Source organism: Gordionus sp. m RMFG-2023, chromosome 4, assembly GCF_954871325.1.
Source record: "Gordionus sp. m RMFG-2023 chromosome 4, tfGorSpeb1-WG-v2, whole genome shotgun sequence".
Taxonomy (NCBI): Eukaryota; Metazoa; Nematomorpha; class Gordioida; order Chordodea; family Parachordodidae; genus Gordionus; species Gordionus sp. m RMFG-2023.
Window position 1 is genome coordinate 27,394,473 of NC_088778.1, and position 20,828 is coordinate 27,415,300.

At 27.4% G+C, this 20,828-nt stretch overlaps 1 protein-coding gene and 1 non-coding gene across 2 annotated transcripts; one reads left to right on the forward strand and one right to left on the reverse strand.

The window, feature by feature from the left end:
- The first annotated feature begins 346 nt into the window (after nt 1–346).
- LOC135929210 (5S ribosomal RNA) lies at nt 347–465 on the forward strand. The gene has a single exon (XR_010572521.1). It is a non-coding gene; the product is annotated as a 5S ribosomal RNA (ribosomal RNA).
- An 8,273-nt stretch (nt 466–8,738) lies between these two features.
- On the reverse strand, nt 8,739–20,364 carry LOC135929045 (transitional endoplasmic reticulum ATPase). The gene is made up of 16 exons (XM_065465536.1): nt 20,247–20,364; nt 20,097–20,199; nt 19,802–20,055; nt 19,563–19,755; nt 19,389–19,520; nt 19,245–19,347; nt 19,009–19,142; nt 18,711–18,846; nt 16,142–16,419; nt 15,491–15,613; nt 14,968–15,180; nt 13,178–13,310; nt 12,175–12,350; nt 11,578–11,739; nt 11,115–11,269; nt 8,739–9,107 (listed from the first exon to the last, which is right to left on the reverse strand). Exons 1-16 carry the CDS (start codon nt 20,276–20,278, stop codon nt 8,966–8,968), a joined length of 2,469 nt encoding a protein of 822 aa, XP_065321608.1. The 5' UTR covers nt 20,279–20,364; the 3' UTR covers nt 8,739–8,965.
- Between the last annotated feature and the right edge of the window lie 464 nt (nt 20,365–20,828).

The following is a 20,828-nucleotide window of genomic DNA, read 5'->3' on the forward strand; positions in this document are numbered from 1 at the left end:
TAAATATAAAATAATAATATTAAAAATTTCACCGAGTTACTCCTCCCCCCCCCTCCCATAAAATATTTTTATATTTTTTAGTTGAGCCCCCTGAGAAAACAGCTTTTTTTCTCTAAACTTATTCTTGCTTATCATTTCTTTCTCGTTTTATATATATTTCTTCTTTATTTGTTTAATTTCAGAATTTGTTTTTTTATATTATCAAATAGAGTATCTTTATTTATTAAATATTTTATTAATAACACTATAAATGATTTTTATTTTTATAGAAATTAGGATTTGGTAAAAATATTAATAATATAGCCATATGTTTTATATAAATAAGCAATTATGACATTTATATTTCGATTACGACCATATCACGTTGAAAGCACCGGTTCCCTTTCGAACACCGAAGTTAAGCAACGTTGAGCCTGGTTAGTACTTGGATGGGTGACCGCCTGGGAATCCCAGGTGTCGTAATCTTTTTTATTTTGATTAATTGATATTTTTTTAAATTTAGAATTTATTGGATAATTATAATAATAATATTAAAAAAAATTGATTTAATTTAAGAAACGTAAATATTTTTATTTTACATATTAAATAAGAAACCGACTCATGCACAGTTATGAAACCATGTATTCTAAAATTTATTTGCACAACGTGAAAAGCTCTTATCAGTTATTTTAGTAATTGAATATAGTATATTAAAGGCTTATCACAAGTTTTTAATTTTTAAATGTTTAATACCGTTATAATATAAATATATTTTAAAAAACACTTATTAAAAAAGGTTTAGGTTGTTGAGTAATCTTGTCAAAAAGCCGATTCGGGTCGATTTTTAAAAATGGCCCGATTAAGATAAGAACCAAAATATTATGCTGGAGATTTTGCAATTAGATTGAAAATCTTTACTGTCTAATAATTCAACTATAAAAATGTAATGAATAAAATAAAAAGGATAAACTTTGGTCTTTGGAGGTTATCTGTTGTATTAAAAACTCGGCTTAAATTATTTTAAAAATTTAATATATTTTTCCCATTTTAGGAAAATATTTTAATTTACGAGTAATGTTTATAAAAAAAGAAACGTGTTACTCCACGCCTTTTGAAACAAGCAGAGTTGTTAAAGGATCTAGATACAAGTATCTAGATCCTGTATCTAGATATAAAAATGTGGTATCTGTATCTAGATAGATTTTTGATTAAAATATCTGTATCTAGATTATATTTTAGACGATGTATCTGTATCTAGATCCATTTAAAAAGTATCTTTTAACAACTCTGGAAACAAGTAAAAAATGGTGTTACATTTCCTCAAAAAAAAGTAACGCCGGTAGGAATGATGATTTTATTGGCGCTTTGCAGCATTAGAAATAATTCATATTTTGTAACATACTTAAAATGAGTTATTTGTTATTCGATTCGAATAAGGAAAATATAGATCGGACTTTTGGTATAATTACAAATTATTTTTAAATGATTTTGTAAATATTCATTTCGCATCAATTTTTAAAGATGCCTAACCTAGTATTTTAGCTAAAAAAATGCCTCGGAATTTTGTTAATAGATGTCCAAACCTTTCTTCCATCTATGAGCAAAATCTCCAGGCTAGTGTAATATTTTTGGCTAAAATATTGGGTTAGCCTTAACAACACTAATATTTAGAAAAACTTAACGTTATGCATGTTCCATGCAGAAATTTTTAATTTAATTTCCACAATCTTCAAATCCTTTTTTTAAATTTCAATAATCCATTTTTTGAAATATTTTTAAAGAATTTAATTTTCGAAATATTCAACGAATCAAATCTCGAAATAATTCCTTTATTATTCTTAAAGAATCTGATATTAAAACCTCTTAAATATTTTCTAATTATATGAATAGAAAATTAATCTGATGTAAAATACATCTTAAAAAATTTAATTTTTTTAAGCATAAAAAGTGGAAAAATAGCGATAGTTGTTAATTTTCATAAAAATTTTGGATATTATAATCTTAATAGACATTAAACTAATCCTCTTACAATATACATTCACAACAAGGTTATTAATCATATAGAATCGATTCCGGAAATTATAAATGAAGCTATGGGTGTTAGGTAGTTAACCTCACCCAATACTATATTAATCAAAAATATATTTATAAAATGTCGGGCAGAAAAACAAAATCAATTTTGGCACATATTTCTGATATTCCATTACAGCGAAAATGAATCATTTGCTTTGGTGGTCTATTATGAAAGAAAATAGTATAGATTAAAACGCCCTAATGTTAACAGATTTTGTCCAGCAAACGCCTGATGATTGAGTTGAATTGGCCATTACCTAACTGTCCTAAAAACCATTTTCAAAATTTAACCTTATTATTCATAGGTAGGTCCATCATTAGGTAAAATTTCTCATTTCTTACAAAATTATTTTTCACATGGAAAAAAGGTAGATCAGATAGAAACCATTTTTAAAGATGACTTAAAAATTCTTGGAAAATGATATGCCATATTATTTTTTTTTATTAATTATTTCTAATATATAATATACAATCTAGTTTATAAATAAATAATTATCTACAATATGTATAAATAACATGTTCATGGTTTATTTGTTGATTTTGAGGGTTTTCTTGGTAGCATGTCCTTTCATGACAATTTTTTTGACTTGAACTGGTTTGGTTGCTTTAGTTGTAATTTTCTTTGTGACAGCTGCCGATTAAATAAATATTAATTTAAATTTATATAAAATAAATAAACTTAGATATTTTTTTTTTAAAAAAATACAATTTATTTCATCTTTATAATTTACCAGTATTCGTCATTTTCTTTTTGGTGGAATCTATCCCTGTTTTCATGGGTGTGACAATCATTGCCGATTTTACGGCAGTTTTAGCTACAGGCTTTTTCGGAGTTCCGGGCAACTTAGGCTTTTTGATCCTTTTAGTGCTGGAAGATTTGGCTGCTGTCGTCTTAACTTTCTTTTCGGAAGTCTTAGCATTATCGCCCATTTTGAAAGACCCAGAAGCGCCTGTACCCTTAAACTGTGAATATAAGTAAATATTTTACGTAGAAGTAAATTAATTTATAAAAAAAAATAATACCTGTTTGATTTTCCCTTCGATAGTAATTTTCCTAAGGGATGTTTTGATGTGTTTGTTGATGTACTTGGTATCGTCCCCTACCATATAATTGGCCTTGATGTATTTGGCTATGGCTTGTCTAGAGGTACCCGTCCTGCCCTTCACATTGGTAATGGCCGCGCAGATCATCTCGCCATAAGTGGGGTGATTTGAATTGTTGGACGAGGTTTTCGTGGTTACTTTCTTAACTCCGGAAGAAGGTGCATTGGGCATAGAAACGGGTGATGGTTTAGCTTTGATTGTTGTAAGGGTCTTCGATCTAGGCCCCGCCTTCTTGATCACTACTTTATTAGCGTTAGATGAACGACCTTTTTTTCTGGCCAACGCAACGTTGTTAGACATTCCAGAGTCAACTTCTGTCATTTGGCCAATGGGTGCAGTTGTATTCATGGTATCGGTCGTCATCTGTAAATTATTTTGCTTAATTTTTTTGGTAATATTCTCAGAATTTTGGGAGTCCTTCGCTGAATAAATATTGCTGATAGGAATTCTAATGTTTAAAATTCTAAATATAAAATCAATTTCAAAATGATTAAAAAATTAAATTATTTATGAAGAAAAAAAAATTTATATATAAAAATAATCCAACAAATTAACCGTTGTATTTATATCCTTGTGCGAACCTTTCCGAAACCCATTTTTAAAAAAATAATTGCGGCAAAAAATGTTGTGAAAAAAAGTAGTAAAAATTATATTTTGCGATCGAAATTGTGTTTGATTTAACCCTTAAGATTCGAATTTTGAAATTCTTAACCTCGTAAATATTTCGATTAAATTTTACGGATAGAACGAGTGAAATTTTATCTATCTATTGATGTAAAATACATCTTGGAAAATATATTTTTTAAACCTGTAAACGTGGTTTGTTTTGGAAAAACCGCGTAAATTATTGGGTTATCGAGCTGTTTAACATAAGAATTTTGGATTTTGGGATAAAAAATAACTTCGGCAAACCGTGCCAAAATCACGATAAGAGATTTATGATCCTAATCATAAAAAGACATTTTAAAAAATTATTTTTTTTCGAACTAATTATGCCCATTTAAGTCCATTTTTAAAAAACACAAATTTATAAAAAAAATAAATAAATTTGCCAGTGATTTTATTTGTCCAGATGTTTTAAGATTCCAAATAGTCAGCTGTTCCTTATTTTGTCCTAAAATATTACTAATACCACAATTAAAGTGTAGAAAATTTTTTCAAATTGTAAAAATATTATGTCTTTTAAAAAAAAAGATTAAAGATTTCGTAATTATTATTTTATGATTTTTCGTGCATATTCTTATATAAATTATTGCGCTCTTTATTTCTTGAAATGAAAGAAGAATGAATTTAGGGAGTGAAAGATAAATGTACATATTATCCCAAAAATTTATTTATTATAAGGTTTTTTTTTTAAAATGATTATATTAGAAAATAAAAATATTTTCTGAATAAAATGCTAAGGTATTTGATATTTTTACATCGTGATATCAAATTATTTAGAATCACTGACATAAATATCCTGGATAAAGATATCCGGAGTAAAGTACCCCGGACAAAATGACACTGGAAAAAATTTAAATACTTTAATTAAAAAAAGGATAATTTGAATAATTCACTCTTTTTTAAGCATTTAAATTAATTTTTTAAAAGTTAGGGTATTTTTGCCCGATGCATTGTTGTCGAACGGTTCGATTTTGTCGATTTTAAATTAAGATTTTGGCCAAAATAATATTAGTCAAGGCATCGAGATTTCGTTAATAAATCTACAAACTTTTCTGGACTTCTATGAGCTAAATCTCCAGGCTCGCGTAATATTTTTTGGCCACAATATTGTATTAGTCTTTGTTAAAAATCGAACCATTTAACAACATTTTATACGATGTCTTTTTGTCTGTGTGTAAATTTGTTCAATGTCCATTTTGACCGGGGTACTTATGTCCGGGGCATTTTGTCAAGTGATTCAAATTTTTCTTTAGTCTTAAATGATCAAGTATGTACATGATTGACAGAGAAATTCAGATCCGGTCCAAAATACGGCTGTTTTAAAAATTTTTTTTGATACAAAACTCGGGCCTGGCCAGACCGATTAAAAAATAAAATTATATCAATTAATCACCATTTTAAGTGGATCTTCAAAATAAAAATAAAAATCTCCGCTAACCCAATATCTTAACCAAAAAAATATTATGCAAGCCAGGATATTTTGTTCATAGATGACAGAAAAAGTTGGGTATCTTGCATAATATTATTTTGGGCCAATATCTTAATTTAAAATGGGCTAAATCGAGCCGTTTAACAACACTACTCTGCATTGGTCATTTCGTTAAGTGCGCTCATATTTTCAATTTCCATTTCAAACAATTTTATAAATACAGCAAAAAAAACACAATAAATAACGAAATTCGAAAAATAGGAACATAGCTTAAAAATAAGAAAACCACAGCTTGAAAATCTTTCTAAACGGATGTTAGCAAAAACTTGATCATTTCATGAGTCAAAAAAAATCTAAGAATTAATTTCACTTATAATAGCGGATAAAATTATAAAAATATGACATGATAATCAAAACTTTTAGGAAATCTATTGAAATAAGTTTTAAAAAAATTTGTTTTAAATAATGTGAGCCAGGATATAATCGTTGCTTATAATGAAAAAGGCACGTTACTACACCAGATTTATTTTAGTCATGACACAGGTACCATCACTAAAGGAATCCAATTTTTTTCCAAAAAGTTTTCGGAAAACCTGGCGAATTTAAGAAGACCCAGTAAGGTATGAACTATCTCCTCTGCATCTTTTGTTTCCAGTTCAATTAAATGTGATAAAATTCAGAGATTCCAAATCCCCATGGATATCCTAATGAGGAAATAGATTTTCTTGTCACCTCGATCAATTGGATAAATATTTTTTGATTGGTTATTTTATATATATATATTAAAAATTTATCAGATTTTTAGATTTTTGGGGCTTCTGTCCAATTCAATTTAAATATTCTATTACCTAAGCCTCGAGATTTTAATAATATATGTCTAGACCATTGTTCCTTCTCTGAGTAAAATCCTCAGGCTTGCGTAATATATTTTTGGATGAAATATTGAGTCAAAACGAACCGTTTAGCAACAAGTATATTTAGATTTGAATTTGTTCTATTTTCATAAAATTATTGAATTTTGGATTATAATTCATTTTTTTTATAACAATGCTTTGAATGGTATTCGTTATTTTATAAAGGTATTAACTTTTCTTAATTTTTCTTTTAAATGATGCTACATTTTTTCGGAATGCAAGGGGTGGGGAGTGTGTAGGGAGGTGGAATTCTTATTAGCTTAAAATGATATTCACGAAAACAGGCTAATTTTAGGAGAGCTACGTATATTATTTTGGACTTGTTTCCGTTTAGATCTTATTTTATGCAATCTTGGGGCATTAATCCCATTAAAATAATTCTGCCTCGAATAAATTATTATTATTGATAAAATTTAAAAAATTCCTATTCATTCCCAAAAATTATTATTTATTCGAATCCAAGATTTCAAGACGACGTTGCTACATAACAACACTAAATGATAAATAATATAATATCAGACACTGATGTCGATAATAATCGTGATTTGCAAACATGCTAAATACGATATCAAACCGAGCAAAACAAGGGACTAAATGATATCCACTACCATGATCGAACTAATAACAAGCGGTTATTAACGAGCAAATGAGACACTAACGATGTATAAAGAATTGATACTGATACATAATATAAACTAAAAGGACAATATAGTAACTAAAACGACGATATAGCACTAAAATGACGATATAACAAAACAACTAAAACGATTATATGGCCCTTAAAAAAATGTCTACTTTTGATAATTATTAAATAAACAAGTTATTGAGTAATAACTATGTTAGCGTTAATCTCATATTTTTTGAGCACCTATATAAATTTAAAAAAATATAATTTTGTTGGAAATGTATTCCAACATGTGAATAAAATACTCAGTGATTTTTAGATAATTTTGCAATAAACTTATGAGCTTAATATAATTTATGTTCGTTTTCACATATAAATTATAAATGATTCAAAGGTTAACAACAAAATTGAATTTCTCTATTTACAAGATTGCGAGTTTATTATTCCAACATCATCCCAATTTTACAATACAGTGGAGACATATGGAATTTAACAAAAAATTACAATCCTTCAAAAACAACTGTCTCAGAATAATAAAATTACATTTTTTTTATTTAAGAATTATCTTTAATGTCAAATTATGGAAAATTTCTCCTCTTACAAGTCATATTGGAAAAAAGACATATTCAATTCTTAGTCCACATCATAAATGCCACTACTCTATTGGGAAAGGATACAGTAAATACAAAACATTGCGCTTATACAAAACGATAAAGTTCATAAGATTAAATAATACCAAAAAATCGATAAAATTTATGCAAAAATAAATCTGATTATCTAAAATGAAATTCCATTAATTATCTCTTTACATTCTATATACACAACAAATTTTCTCCACATGTTGATAGAATAGAAGTCGCGTTGAAAATTTTAATCAAACGACCTATTTACTTAATTCAACCATAAAAATTTAGTCATTTAAAATCAGCCCCCCCATATAAAAAAATTAGCAGTTCATAGGCGTACACATATTTTGGCCAATCCTTTTATAATCAGCTTACAGATGCTTAAATAGTCCTCAGACTATTATGTATACAAGTATGGCCTGACCTTCTAAAGTGTAGAGGGTTTCTCATGTATAAAAATTTTTTTATATCCAGCTTGATGTAAATGATTATCTACTAAATAGAGAAATCAGATACCTGCAGGCCCGGTCCTAAGCCCGGATTAAGGGCCGGGCCGTATTTTAATTTTTAAAAATATACTTGGGCTGGGCCTTATATTGTAAAATCAAATATTTGAAATCGTCAATATTAGCTATAAAAATAAATATTATATATTTAAAATTCGGGCCGGGCCTTAATTTTTTTTTAAAAAAAAGCAGGGCCGGGTCTTGAAATATAAAACATGGGCCGGGTCGTGCAAATGGTACCTCTACAGGTCTCTGAGAGGAATATAAGCTAATCACGTGATTAAGAATTTCAAAATAATAACAAAAGGGCCACATTTAAATTTACTATATTTAGAATATATAACAAATCTAGAAGTAAACTGTCTTAACGTGTTTCCTAAACATTAAATTTCAAACATCAACATAAACAAACTATATCAATTGATTCCCAATAGAACAAATTATATGATCGATTCTTAAAATCAAATATATTTTTCAAATAATCAAGATTGATTTCATCTAGGTAAGTGTAATAGGTTATTAAAATTATTGGAGGAAAATAGCATTATCCTTATGCATTTTTTTTAATACTCTATTCACCCAATGATAGATAATCACTTTATTTTCAAATATGTTCGAGTATAAAACTTGTATCATAAATTTTAATAGGAAAATATCGGTTTGTAATATTATTATATTAAGCGTTTTGATAAAATTAATTCATGAAGTAAAAATTGTATAATGCAAATATAACCACAATCAGATTTTTTAGACAACAAATTTACAAATATCATTGAGTTTAAAATGTAATATATTATACCAAAAATAACGGAATTCATTATTAATTTGTTTAAATATGCCGAATATAGTGCGAGATAAAAAAATGTTTTAAGGAAATTATTGGTTTTAGATTATGGTTGTTATGAGAATGCATATATTGTATATTTTAATATAAAATAAGTGGAGAAAAAAATATTTAATACATTAAAGTAAAATTATCTAAAATGTAAAAAAAGAACAAAATGAAATATTCCGTTACAAACAGCTTCTTAAAAAAAGGCGTTTTAACTGTACAAATCATCGTCCCCTTCTTCTGTATTAGGATGGTGATTAGATGTGGGATTGGCAGGATTCCTACTAACGCTATTCCCAGTAGGTCCCAAGCCGATATTATCGGAGTTATTCGAATTATTGCTATTGGGGAATCTACAATTTATCCATTAGAACAGACGATAACAAATAAATTTACATAAAAAATAAAAAATTGGAATTTTTTTTTATAAAATGGAGTCCGGAAATAACCTTAAAATTATGCCCCCCCCATATATACAAGCTTATCACTATAAAGAAAACAAAGTTAACAACTTTTTAAAATAAAAACTAAATTTTTTTAGGAAAAATAAGTGAAATCCCAAAATTATTTTAATAAAAATATAATAAAGCCAAAGGCCTACAATAATTGGACCTAAAGACCTCCAATAATCTAACCCGCCTAAGAGTGTTTTTTCCCCTATTACAAGAAAATCCTAGATATGCCTATGCCAGAAACGCCACATATTTTTTTTTAAAATAAGAAAAGTGTATATAGCCAAGTTGTTAAAAGATAGTTTTTAAATGGATCTAGTTACAAATACATAGCCTAAAATGTATCTAGATCCAGAGACAATTTTTATCATACTTATATATAGAGTTCGCGTTGTTCTCGAACAGAAACTCTTATTATGTGAACACAAAATATGTAAACAACATTTTAATATATTTTTTTAATTATATTAGTCAATTTTTTTAAATATATATATTGATTTAAATTATATGCTCATATGAGATAAAATGAATTTTGCATTCAAATATTTTTATTTTACAGATAAGAAAACGTTAAATAAAAGTATATCAATATGTATCTTGAAAAGTATTTAAAAACAGATAGATACCCCAAAAATAGGATCTAGATAGATAGACACGACATTTTGGTATCTAAATAATTTAACAACTCTGCTGTCATTTATATAGTATATAAATGACAGAGAAGAGAATTTTATTTCATAGACAATTTTTTTTAAAAAGTGTTTCAGTATCGCAGGTAGCTGCGATTAAATATTTAGTATTGAATAATTAAATTTGATTTAAATTATGTTCGCATTCAATCGAGGTTTATTCGATTCAAATTATTCGAATTCATACCCCTATTTTAACGGAAAAGAATTACTATAATAATCAGTTAATAAGCGAATTTTTAGGTTGTTTCTTCTTTTTAAGACAATTTTTTGACAGCAAATTTAAGATAATCGTAATTGTCAGATTGATAAGTGATCAATTAGAATGACAAATGATTAAATGTTATAAAAAACTTTTAATAAATATTTAATTCCCAGTCGCTATTATTCCATTTGTTTTTGAATAGGACCAGTCAAGAAATAAGGAAAATATTAAATATTTCATAAAAGATTGATTAAGATTCAATGTCAACTGTTAGGTTCATTTTCATTAACACATATGTATTTTTCCCCAGGTAACAACTAAATCATCAACTCGTTAAACATTCTATTGCTGACTTCCAACATTGATAATAGATCATTATAATATAATATTTCAATCCTAAAAGTTATTTTAGAATGCTAATATCCAAAGAAACATAAAAAGTAATCCACAATTCCACCCATACATATCTATCCTAAATTTAAACTACTATTCCACAATGACTCCATTTTTATACACCTACAAAATGTCACCAATTAATATTCAATGAACTTTTTATATTTAATCACCACCATATTTGGAGAACCCTATCAGCCATATTCTGTTATATTTATCTTAAACAAAACAATTCTACAATTAAGTGTTCAAATTAAATTCCCAAGCTATCAACAATTTTTCATCTTTCAATATACCCTCATATCTTTCTACCAAGAAAAGAACAACATCAAATGGTTACAAATTTGTGAGGACCTCCTATTCTTTAATTAGTATTTACATAAATATATTTTTATATAAAGGGAGAAATATATTTAAAATGTAAAATAATTTGTATCACTCATTCATCTATTATGAAATGTTTTCTTTTTATTGTGACTTAACTATAGGGCACATAATGTTATGGATTAGTTTTCTTACTAATAGCCTTCAACAATAAGATCAAACAATAGTAAAGATGATGACGATTAGCAAGGTATAAAAGCATGGGAAAATGGTATTTAACTTATTAAAATACAAAACCTGAAACTGGTTCCAAAACCCCGGCTCTGTTGTAGGGTTTGAGCGAACATCTCGTACTTGCGAATATCGTTATCACTGACAGAACGGCGAGAACATCTCATGGCCTCTTCAAAGTGGTCACGTCGTATTTCCGGTACTGGATCCTCGTCTTCTTCCTGATTAAAAAAAATAATCATATTATTTCGGTGTTTTTAAAATTTTTGATTTTACACTGCCTTGCTTTGTACATTGATCAATTTGATCTTAAAAAATATTTTGGCCCAGATCCAAATGACATAAATTTTTTTTTTTAAAAACTTCAATCCAAAAATTACTTGTATAATAAAATCCTTGCAAAATCACTAAATTTAGTTATTTTATTTAATATAAAACCACCTAAACTTTCCTTGTATTGTAAAATCATATCGGTAGCCTTACAATAACCCAAATCAGGGTTTTATAATCAAATGTTATCCTTTCTAACCATGGCCATCTTATCCGGATTGTCGATTTGCCTCTTGGCCCTTTGAATGTCGGCTTCGATGGATTCCCTGATGGCCAATTTGCAGGCTCGTTGACAAATTTCGGTGAGATCAGCTCCACTATAACCGGGCGTCATTTTAGCCAAAAAAATGAGGTCGACATCCTAGAAATAATATCACGCGTTTAAAAAATATTACTTTAAATATTTAAGATAAATATTTTTAGAATATCATGCAATATCAAATAAAAATCTGCAGTTATCTAGTTCTAATGTAGTGAAATAAATAGAATTAATTTTTTTTTCGATAAAATATATTTATGGTCAATTTATAAAAAATATTAGATTGCCTAAATTGTTAGATATAGAAATATTATTTTATATATGTTAGACATACCTAAAAATTCTCTAAAAGCAAAAATAAACATAAACACTTTAAAGTGATAGTAAGTGATAAATATTTAGAACTAGATAACCACAGATTTTGAATTGTTACTACATGATATTGTAAATACATTCATCTTAAATATATATAATAATACTATGAATTTCCTTATTTTAAAAGTTTTTTGAGCAAATTTTTTAAATTTTAGATGAAACCTTATCAATAGGACTTTTGTGAAGATTGGCTTTGAGAATTGCTTGTCTGCTACCTTCATCCGGTAGGGGTATGTAAATAAGTTGGTCCAATCTACCAGGCCTTAAAATGGCGGGATCTATTATGTCGGGCCTATTGGTAGCGCCTATTATGAAAACGTTTTTCTTGCTACTCATGCCTATTTTAATTTTTGAGATTGTGATAAATAATAAGTTAGATTAATATATAAATAGAGAATACTTCAATGCTGTTTTGGCATTATATACATTTTGATAAAAATATTATTGAAAAAAAAAATTTATTTCTGGAAATCTTAGAATTGTGTGGAAATAAGGTTCAAATATAAACGAATGACTTAAAATCAATAAGTCATAAAAGGATGAATTACACAGTCTAAAGATATATCTGATTATTTTTTTAATGGTAAAGAATTTTCATTCCTAAATCATTATCCAACTATAATGTTCGGCCATATAAAATCGGAAATTTATTTTAAATATAAAATATAACGGGATCGGTGTAAAATGTATACTTAATAAAATTATTTGTAATTATATACAAAAATTTTTTATAATTTAACCCTTAAGATATATATCTATATTAAGTATTTTAACTATTCATAAAATTTTTTAATGCTATTTAAAACCATTAATAAATTTGTAAAACGCATGCTTATATATTATAATTAAATTTGTAAAACGTATGCCTAATAATATTATTAATAATTGTATATATTAAAATATTTATATTCTCACCCTTAGATATATATTTGTATCAAGTATTTGATATAACTATTTGTTGTCATTAATTACTATTTTGGTATAAAATTTTTTATTTTTTTTAAAGATTATTATTTTTAGCGATTTTGAATGGGAACCAATATAAATTAACATAGTGAAAACATTATACCCTACTTAGTTAAACATTATTTGTGTGTTACTACACAGATAACCTGGAACTGTAAATGTTCTGTATTATATTTAAAAATAATCATATAAGTTTTACCATCCATCTCAGTAAGGACTTGATTGATAACACGATCCGAAGCAGCACCACCCTCTCCTACGCCGCCCCCTCTTGATTTTGCTATCGAATCTAGTTCGTCAAAAAATAGAACACAGGGGGCTGCTGAACGAGCCTTATGTTAAGATACGTAAATATTTAATTTAAACTGTTTACGATTATTTAAAATAATTTTTTGATGAATATTTCAATCTATAGAATTTATTTTAAAAAAAACAAAAACCTTTGATTTCTAGTTTTTTAAAAAATAAAAATATATAATATTTTATTCGACATAAAAAAAAATCTTTACTATCCACTGATGTAACGAATCACAAGGTTTACCACTAGAGAAACAGTTTATTTATTAGTCTTAATTAGGGCTGTGCCAATATTAAAATGATATGGTTATAAATAGTGTTGTTAAAAGGCTCAATTTTTAAAAACGGCTAACCCAAAATTTTCGCCAGAAATGTTATGCAGCCCTCGAGATTTCGTAATAGATATCTAAACCTTTCTTCCATCTATGAGCTAAATCTTCAGGCTTGGGCTAAAATATTGGGCTAAGTCGTTTAACAACACTAGTTATAGCTGCTACAAGATAAGCAGCAAATTTTTAAATGCATAAACATCTTGGTATGTTAATAAAACTTTAAAAAATAATTTATCAAACAAAAATATTTAAAAGAAAAGTCAGCATCGGTAAATGAAATGAGCCAATGTTATGGATCGGTTTTTAACAATTTTTCGCCCATCCAATCCAGAACAAATTCTTGATAGACCGATTCTGACGCCTCCTCATAATAATTTTGTTTCATAACAACTAACAAGTTTTAATATTAATATCGATATTCCGAGATGTTTATGCATAAAAAATTAGCTACCAATCTAGCACCAATTCTAAGTTATACACATTTATAAACAGGTCATTTTAATATCGGCACTACAAAAAAAGTTATTTAGATTAAAAGAATTGTTAAATAAATTAAAAAATTGATTTTGACTCGTGGTTCAGCAATCAGTTTTTATTCAATGTTAAAACTACCCTTTATTATTTTTTTAAAACGTAATATTATACATCACTTTCATATGGTTTTTTCTTAATAAATAAAAATACACTATTTAAATATTTAGATGCTTAAGGTTTATTTTTCTTAAGGTAATAAAAATAATTAATGTTTGTCAAATCACTTAACTTTCACGAACTCCAAAAAAGACTTAGGTTATTATAACAAAAGATTAATCTCGATCTTCAAGAAGAGGCTCAACATAGAAATTTATCTCAGTTATTTTAGGCTAAAAGCCTGGCTTTAAGCTATGGGTGATTTACAACACTAAAAAAAATTACACTAAAATAATATCATATATTGGTATGATTTGCTTCCCAAATGTTTATTATTTGCTAACGTAATTTAAATAAAAAGAGTATTACTTTTAAATGTGGTATTAGAATATTATTTTTACAATTTTTCAAAAATAAAAATTACAATGATGATCATTAAGATAAGGGTAGTCAAGAAAATATTACATTATTCACTCAAACACTTTTCCAAATAGATTTTGGATATATAATTTAAGCATTCACTATAATAATAATTTGTGTGCATGGCTATATTAATGTTTGGTTTAATATTTTTTTTATTCTGATATTTAAAGCTCAACAAGGGGTTAGCTTCTTATATAGTAATTGCTAAAAATTAAATTAAAAATTAAATAAAGAGGATAATATCCAAGTACAAATAGAATGATAAGCATTTTACAAAACATATTCCAATATTGAAAAACAAATTTACCTTATCAAAGAGGTCCCTAACATTAGCCTCGGATTCTCCAAACCACATGGTGAGCAATTCTGGCCCTTTGACGCTGATGAAATTGGCTTGGCATTCGTTGGCAATAGCTTTGGCCAGGAGGGTTTTACCACAACCAGGCGGCCCGTAAAACAAGACGCCCCGAGAAGGTGTCATGCCGAATTTGAGGAATTTTTCGGGGTGCTCCACTGGGTACTACAAATTTTTTTTTAATTAAAAAAAAATAATTAATTTTTCACGTTGGCCTATTATAAATAGGCCCCTGGTTTTTTTTAATTTTAGGTTCTGGTTGGTTAAAAAGATTTATAGTTCTGGTTCCAGAACCATATTTTTTTTGTGTGGATAGTGGAGTCAAGTTCCGATTTTCTTAAAGGAGGATATTAACTGGTTTTGCAATTCCAATCTCTGGATTTTATCAATTATTTCAAACAAACTAATAAAATATTTCATGAACAATCTTAATTTTACATACATTTTTACTATAATTTTGTTTTTCAAAATTTACTTGGACTAATTCCTGCAATTCGCGTTTAACGTTGTCCAGTCCGCCAATATCTTCCCACGTGACGTTAGGTATTTCAACAACGGTTTCTCTCAGAGCGCTAGGGCTGCTCTTGGCTAACGCAAACTTTATTAATTTATTTTGAAAAAAAATTCATCATAATATGAAAGATAAATATGGTCAAACTTAAAGAGCTATATTGAACCAGGGCAGATATTTTCGAAAAAATTGATCTAATTCAACATACAAATGAGTTATTTTTTGCAAAGGATTAAAAAAAATATATTTCAACAATCAGCTAGAGCTGGCTTACGATACCAATTAGTATAGAAATAGTTGTTTCAAACAATTGCAACTTTTACTATTCGCCTCGTTTTTGAATAGGCCAAATCAGGAGTATCTATATAAGAGGTAGTGTTGTTAAACGGCTTGATTTGAGCCATTTTAAAAATGGTTAACACAATTCTCATAAATTGTAAAAGAATCGATCTTAGGATTCAATCAAATAAGCCTTAAAAAATATTGATTGCACATTCATTATATTATATAATATGTTATAACCAATTAAAGATATAAATAGGCTTTGTCATTTTATCATTTAACTTAAATTCTTTTTTTGCAATCACTTTTTCCAAAAAATTGGTAAGATATTACTCTAAAATTAGCCTGGGTCACGGCCAAACTGTTCAAGACTTCTGCATCTAGCTGTTCTTCCTCAAGATCAATCAATTCCATCTTCTCCCGTATTTGTTGAAAAGCGGCCTCACTGCAAAGAGCTGCCAAATCGGCTCCCACATGTCCGTGCGTCTCACCCGCCACAGTCTCCAATTCTACATCAGGTGCCAGTTTCATGTTTTTCGTGTGGATCCGCATAATCTCAAGTCGCCCAGTGGCATCTGGAATACCGATGTCAACTTCACGATCAAATCGCCCTATGATTTATAAATAATTAATATAATGTTATATACATTTTTTAAGGCTATGTCCAAAACATCAAATGATTAAATACACAAGCTTTCAAAACTTTAATGAAAATAAATAACTAAGCCAATTTAAATATAAAAAAATAAAAACATGTCCAAACATAATTTTGGAAAATTTTATAAATTTAATATATGCTTTCAATAAAATTATAAAGTTTACGAAGTTCTAAAATTTTCGAACCTTTTTAACAACTTTAAAAAGAATTTCGTGAATTTATTTTTCTCAATAGCATCGACTAAAAATGTGTTCTCAAGTGTATTTTTTGTTATTATTGAACCTAAACCTATCCTTTAAAATAAGCTAAAAAACCTAACTATAATTCAGGAAAAGGAAAAAAATAGGAGGATGGAGTCTCAACTGTAGCTCGAGGTAAATGGAAAAAAATCGGATTAAACCTCGAGGGATGGTGGAAGAGTTGGCTATAAGCTGTAATCTGAGTAAATCTAGTCAATTTAAAACACTACACACGTCAGGTCATATTATCTGATCAATTTTATTTTGAACAGAATGGCGTTTATGTTGGGAACAAATAATCAGAATAATAAAGGCCTACACTCTGATAGTTTAAAAAACTAACTGCTTAATTTGCAATAGCCATAATTTGGGGGATTTATAAGTTTATAAAAAATGTTGAAAATCCTGGCTTTGGCATACACTTTACAAGAGCGATCATACACAATCACCAATGTCTTACAGATAGAAATATGTGTCTTTTAAGATGTGACACCATGTCATACAATGAAATGGTTTCCCTAACTTTGTAAAAAAAAGTGACTACAAAAAATGAAAGCTCTAATTGTCAGCTCAATCATATTACTGGCCTTACAGGTAACCTAATAAAGAGCAGTTGGGTTGGACCCTAAAAAGGGGATCTAGATACAATATATATACTCTTTAATAAAAAAATATATCTTCTATACAAATAAAAGTATATTTAAAAATATCAAAAAGATATAATATATTATTTTTATCATCTGCTAAACAAGAGTATTAAACACAAGGTGCTATTTAAGAAAAAGTTTATCCATTCCTTCTGCATAATAAGCCATAAGGATGATGAGGAAATCCAATCCTGTGGCTCACAAAAATAAATTGATAACATTACTTTCCCACCCAACCTCTATAAATGAACTTTGTGTGTCCCAGTAATAAAAGTAATGGAAGGAGAATAATACCTCAACAAGCTGAAAGACAAATTACATCAAATTCTATAGTTAGTTTCTTAAGAGGAAGTACCCCCTAAATTAAATATTTCTACCTTGTCTAAAACACTAACAAACACTTAATATTTTGACGGTTATAATAAAATATATAATAAATATAATTATGATTATAAACCATAAGAGACTTCGTTGTATAAAAATTTTTTAACAAATACAATCAGCAAATTGAAATTAGCCAAAATATTTCTATTTTTATAGCCAGTCTTGTGATAAATATATTTTTATTAAATTAAACATTATGTATATCAATAATAGTTAAGAAATATTTTTGTATTAGATCTTCTTCTTAAAAAGAAATGAGTTAATGTTTGTTCAAAATTTTACAAATAAATTTTCATTCAATATTTAATAATATAATAGCCATGTTTAAAAAATAGTTTTATTTGGAAACAAAAAAAATTTTCTGATTAATTTTTAACATATAAAAACTTTTATATTCCCTATAAAATTTAATTATTTATAAAATATAAAACTCTTGATAAAAAGTAAAAATTAAAAGTAATGAATATAATTTCAAAGAATCACATTAAAAATATATTCTAAAAGATATAATAAATTTTATATCTGTGTATATAAGAGAACCGTCACTGTTGTGGGGGGATGACAGGTGCTCGAGCCACCTGAAAAATTTTAAATTTTTTTTATACTGAAAAAAAAGAAGATCATTTTTGAAATGTTAGTTAAAAATAGGCCATTTTTTAAATAATTATTTTGATCCCCCTGAGGTTATAAAGGCTTGACACCCCTGGCATATATAATCATAATATAAGTTAGCCATTATCCAATTTAATTTTTTAAAACTATTTAAGGTTATCAATTTGACCTTACAAATAATTTTCATACACTCTTATAGTTTAATTTTATTAAAATATTAAAATATAATTTTAAAATAATTCAAGCAAAAGAGTTTTCAGTGGCTAAGCTAAAAATTTTTAAAGTAATATTTATTTGGGCAGAAAGATGATACTACACTGATTATGACTATATGATATTAAATTGATAAAAAAAATCTTAACCAAATCTTCTGAGGGCTGGATCTATACTGTTGGGTCTATTGGTGGCAGCCATTACAATAACATGAGCTCTTTGCTTAAGACCATCCATCAATGTGAGCAATTGTGAAACTATTCTTCTTTCAACTTCACCGTGAGTCTTATGATATTATAAAATATAATTATAAAAAAAAGAATATATAAATTAGATAAATTTTTCATGTGATGCATAAATTTAGCATGTATTATGTCATGTGTAAGATAGTAAATTATAAATATGTGTAGCAAAAATTTATTATGCAAATAATGAAATGAAATTAACCTTTTCCCTTTTTGGAGCTATTGCATCTAACTCATCTATAAAAATAATTGCTGGTGCATTTTTTTCAGCTTCTTCAAAAGCTTTTCGGAGATTACTCTCAGATTCACCAGCCAATTTACTCATAATCTCTGGTCCTATATAATATTTTTTTTAAATAAATTAGTATCAAATTAATAAAAACTATTATTTTATAAGCATCATATGTTGAGGATTAATTATTGTTTTAAAATAATTACCATTTATTAAAAAGAAAAAAGCTCCTGTCTCATTTGCAACTGCCCTTGCAATCAGAGTTTTTCCTGTTCCAGGTGGCCCATATAACAGTATACCTCTTGGTGGCTATGGACAAATTATATTATATTGATTTTTAAAATATTTACTTTAACACCAATAGCTTTAAATAAGCCTGGGTGTCTCAAAGGCAATTCCACCATTTCTTTAATTTGTGCAAGCTGCTTTCTACATCCACCTATATCATCATAACCTACCTCATTTAATGACTCCTCCTCTTCCTAATTACAATTATAGAATATATTTGATTTTTAAAAAATTACAGCTCTTTTAACAGGTTCACCTTCAAAATGAATAACCGTGTCTGGAGCTACAATACAATAAGGTGATGGGTCTGTTTCTACAACTTTAAATTCTACAGCCCTCATTCCACCTCTTACCAATAATATGTCACCTTTTCTTACTGGTCTGTAGGCTTCCATAAAATATGGCTTGAGATAAACCTCAAATAAATTTCTAGAAATTATCAAGCATATAAATATAAATGGTGATATTTTTATACCCAGTTAATCCTTCAACTGTATCATCAATAGGCAAAACATGAATTCTTTTACCATATTGTATATCAGGGCAAGGTTGTATACTCACAATATCGCCTATTCTTACCCTTAAATTGTTTCTAACAACTCTATTCATTCTAATTTTTTCATTTGGTATAGTGTCATCTGAAAGTACTACACAAACACTATCCCTTCTTTTTTTTCCTTTTAATAAAACTGTATCTCCCCGAAATAGTTCTAATTCATCCATTTTACGCTATATTATATTTAGCTTAAATATGAAAAGTTGGATAATACTTGTGATAAGGAAACGACAGAATTATCATCATTTATAGCTTCATCTACAAGTAAACGATTTGGTTTATCTTTTGGTTTGAGTATTGCAGTTGCTAAATCATCCCTTATAAGATAAAAATTTATAAATCTATGGGTAAAAAAAATTCTAACCCTGATTGCTTATTATCCTTTTTATCTGTCATTATTCAATAAGAATTTTTATCGTGTTAAAACCGTAATATGCTCTAAAAAAATATTTCTACACGTTTTATCGAAAATTCAATATTACATTAAATTTTTAAACTAAAAAATATTTGATGACTTTTAAATTGAGTGTTATCAAAATATCGTTCAATTATAGTTATTATTTCAACCCTATCCATTAGAAAATTTTATTACCTTAATATTTAAAGGGGATATTTTAAATTTGCCTCCATATATCTATGGGAGAGTGTGGGGGGAGGGAGTGGTGAGGAAAAATACCTTCATTTTTATATCTTAAAAACCAAGAATTAGAGGCAAATCTTGCAACTGTCTATCAAAAATTATTATCTGCCTTCTCAGAAATGAAAGAAATTTGCCAAGTAATTTAAATTTTATTAAATTATTTTTCATGCTAATCTTTAATTTAAAATTTATTCTGTTATACTATTTTTAGACTTGATTTTATATCTTTTAATATCCTTTTTTTTAAATTTTTTATTACCAGTGCAGAATTTCATCTATATATATATTGCACATTTAATAAATCAA